Raw genomic sequence first — 3,148 nt, forward strand, 5'->3', positions numbered from 1 at the left:
CTCCATCCATCCATGGTCCTTCCATCCATCTTAATCCATCCATGGTCCTTCCATCCATGGTCCATCCATCCATCTCCATCCATCCATGGTCCTTCCATCCATCTCCATCCATCCATGGTCCTTCCATCCATCTCCATCCATCCATCTCCATCCATCATCTCCATCCATCTCCATCCATCCCTCTCCATCCATGGTCCATCCATCCATCTCCATCCATCTCCATCCATCTCCATCCATCCATGGTCCTTCCATCAAACCCCACGTGACTCCAACTTAAGAGACAAAGATGTCACGTGGGATGGTGGCAACCACCTTCCACAAGCCCAGGTAGATGACATCAGTTCCTTTAACCTTGTCCACCAACGTTGTGACCCCACCACGAAAAGCCACCAAGATTGGTCCATGATTTGTCCTCGGTGAAACCATCTTGGTTGTCATTGGTCATCTTCTCGTTCTCCACCCACGTGTCTCAACATGGTTTCTAAGGAGGAACTTCTCCATGATCTCACCTGGGACTGAGGTGAGATGGACCAACCTGGAGGTCCCCAGGTTCTCCTTTTACAACTGAGGGTGATGTTCTCCATTTTCTAGTCTGCAGGAACTTCACCAGGTCTTCTCCAACATGATGGATGGTGGCTTCACAACTTCGTTTGTTGGTTCCATCACGTCTCATGGACTTGTGGACCTTCAGGTTCTTTAGATGCTCCTCAACATGGTCTTCTTCTACAGTGGGTGGCTTTTCATTCTCCTGGACCCTTCCTTGGCTTTCTAGGACTTGGTCGATGAAGACTGAGACCAAAAAGTCATTGAGCACCTCAACCTTCTCCATGTTCTTCTTCCTTCCACCCTCTGTGGACATCTTATTCGATCCCAAGTTTCTTCAGGATCTTCTTGTCCATCCATGAAGGTCTCCTGCCTTCTTGGTTGGGATGTATCACTCTTGGGCTTGGAGAAGGAGATCTTTTGAGTATGACCCCACTGTCCTCCACCTTTCTTCTCTCCAGGAGTTGATCCCCTGGTAGATGACCAAGTAGATCCGTCAAGAGGTCCAAGTCTCCTCTCCTGAAGTCCAGGGTGGTGAGGTCACAGTGTCCTGAGGATCTCAAATTCCACCATCTCATGGTCACCACAACCCAGGCTGCCCAACCTCTCCTTGGTGGTGAGGACAAGGTCCAGCATGGCACCTCTCCTGGTCGGTTCCTCGACCACCTGGAGAAGGAAGTTGTCCTCCAGGAACCACCTGGATTGTGGTGTGACCCATCAGGTCTCAGTCAGCTCCTCATCCACCTCCAGGTGGAGCTCCAGACACTCCAGCTGGTTGCTGACATAGACAGTGACACCATCTCCTCATCTCCTCTGCCTGCACTCAACGTCATTATGGGCACTCCAAGGGTTGAGGGTTCCATAGACACCTCAGATGTTCTCCTGGAGACACCAGGGGTTGGAGAACCATGGGAACCCAACATCTATCCAGGGGTTGAGGGATCCGAGGTCAACCAGTCTTGGGGACACAGGGATGGGGCACCTGTGGGCACCCAACATCAGTATGGACACCCAGGGGTTGAGGGATCCATAGACACCTCAGATGTTCTCCTGGAGACAACAGGAGTTGAGGGATCAATGGTCAACCAAGATGTTCTCCTGAGGAGCAGGAGATTGGGGGACCCATGGGCACCTGATGTCACTATGGAGATCCCAGGTTTTGGGGAACCCATGGACACCTCAGATGTTCTCCTGGAGAAACCAAGAGGTTGGAGAATCATGGGCACCTAACATCTACCCAGGGGCTGAAGGACGTGTGGACACCTCAGATGTTCTCCTGGGGACACAGGGGTTGGGGACCCAATGTCCGTATGGACACCCCAAGGGGTTGGGAGTCCCATGGCCACCTCCTGGTGACAGTAGGAGTTGGTGGCTCATGGGGGTTGGGGACCTTTGACCACCCCACACCCTCGAGGAGACCCAAATGTCCAAGCTCACCAAGATGAGGACCTTGCCGAGGCAGACGAAGGGGGTGCTGAGCTCGGCCATCAGGAGACACCCCAAGAAGAAGTCACCCTTCCCCTCGCGCCAGAACTAGGGGGGGGACACAAAGGGGGACACAGGTCACATGAGGACATCTCCTCATCTCCCCTGAGGTGGCCCTGATGTGGCTTCATGTCCCCAAGGTGTCCTCAGGGGGACCCCAGCCCCATTCTCACTCCCCATGGCCATGGAGAAGCAGAAGAGCACCATGGTGGTGTGGTGGACCTCCATAACCACGTCCATCCCAAGCTGATCTCCCTCCATCCCACGTCCCCAAGTGTCCCCAACCCAACCCATTGTCCCCAAGTGTCCCCAGCTCCATCCCCATGGCCATGGAGAAGTCAACAGGCACCATGGTGGTGTGGTGGACCTCCATAACCACGTCCATTCCAAGCTGACCTCCCTCCATCCCATGTCCCCAACCCAACCCCAATGTCCCCAACCCATCCCATTGTCCCCAAGTGTCCCCAAGTGTCCCCAACCCCCCTTTGTGTCCCCATCCCAACTCATGGAGAAGCAGAAGAGCACCATGGTGGTGTGGTGGACCTCCATAACCACATCCATCCCACGTTGATGTTCCTCCATCCCATGTCCCCAATTGTCCCCAACCCAACCCATTGTCCCCAAGTGTCCCCAGCTCCATCCCCATGGCCATGGAGAAGTCAACAGGCACCATGGTGGTGTGGTGGACCTCCATAACCACGTCCATTCCAAGCTGACCTCCCTCCATCCCATGTCCCCAACCCAACCCCAATGTCCCCAACCCATCCCATTGTCCCCAAGTGTCCCCAAGTGTCCCCAACCCCCCTTTGTGTCCCCATCCCAACTCATGGAGAAGCAGAAGAGCACCATGGTGGTGTGTCGCCCCCAGGTGTCCCCAAGTGTCCCCAAGTGTCCCCCAAGTGTCCCCAACTCACGGCGGTGACGGGGTAGCAGACGAAGACCATGGCGACGTGGTGGAGCACCATCATGAGATCTTTCCGGAGGTAGGACAGCAGAGAAGCTCTCAGAGAAGGTGAAGGTCCCACCTCGTGTCCCTTGACCAGCCCTCGGTGGAGGTGACACAGGAACATGGCGTAGATGTCGTAGATGAAGTAGGGGACAGCGAACTCGGGGTACAGCC

General features: G+C 55.0%; 1 protein-coding gene across 1 annotated transcript; it reads right to left on the minus strand.

Moving 5' to 3' along the window:
- Positions 1-1,980: 1,980 nt before the first annotated feature.
- On the minus strand, positions 1,981-3,140 carry LOC104523390 (protein FAM57B-like; the record flags this gene model as incomplete). Its single annotated transcript, XM_029084491.1, has 2 exons — positions 1,981-2,076; positions 2,943-3,140. Coding segments are annotated over 2 exons (294 nt in total), but the record flags the coding sequence as incomplete, so codon positions are not given.
- Positions 3,141-3,148: the final 8 nt, after the last annotated feature.

This window comes from Antrostomus carolinensis, unplaced genomic scaffold, assembly GCF_000700745.2.
Source record: "Antrostomus carolinensis isolate BGI_N321 unplaced genomic scaffold, ASM70074v2 scaffold20304, whole genome shotgun sequence".
In the NCBI taxonomy this organism is placed as follows: Eukaryota; Metazoa; Chordata; class Aves; order Caprimulgiformes; family Caprimulgidae; genus Antrostomus; species Antrostomus carolinensis.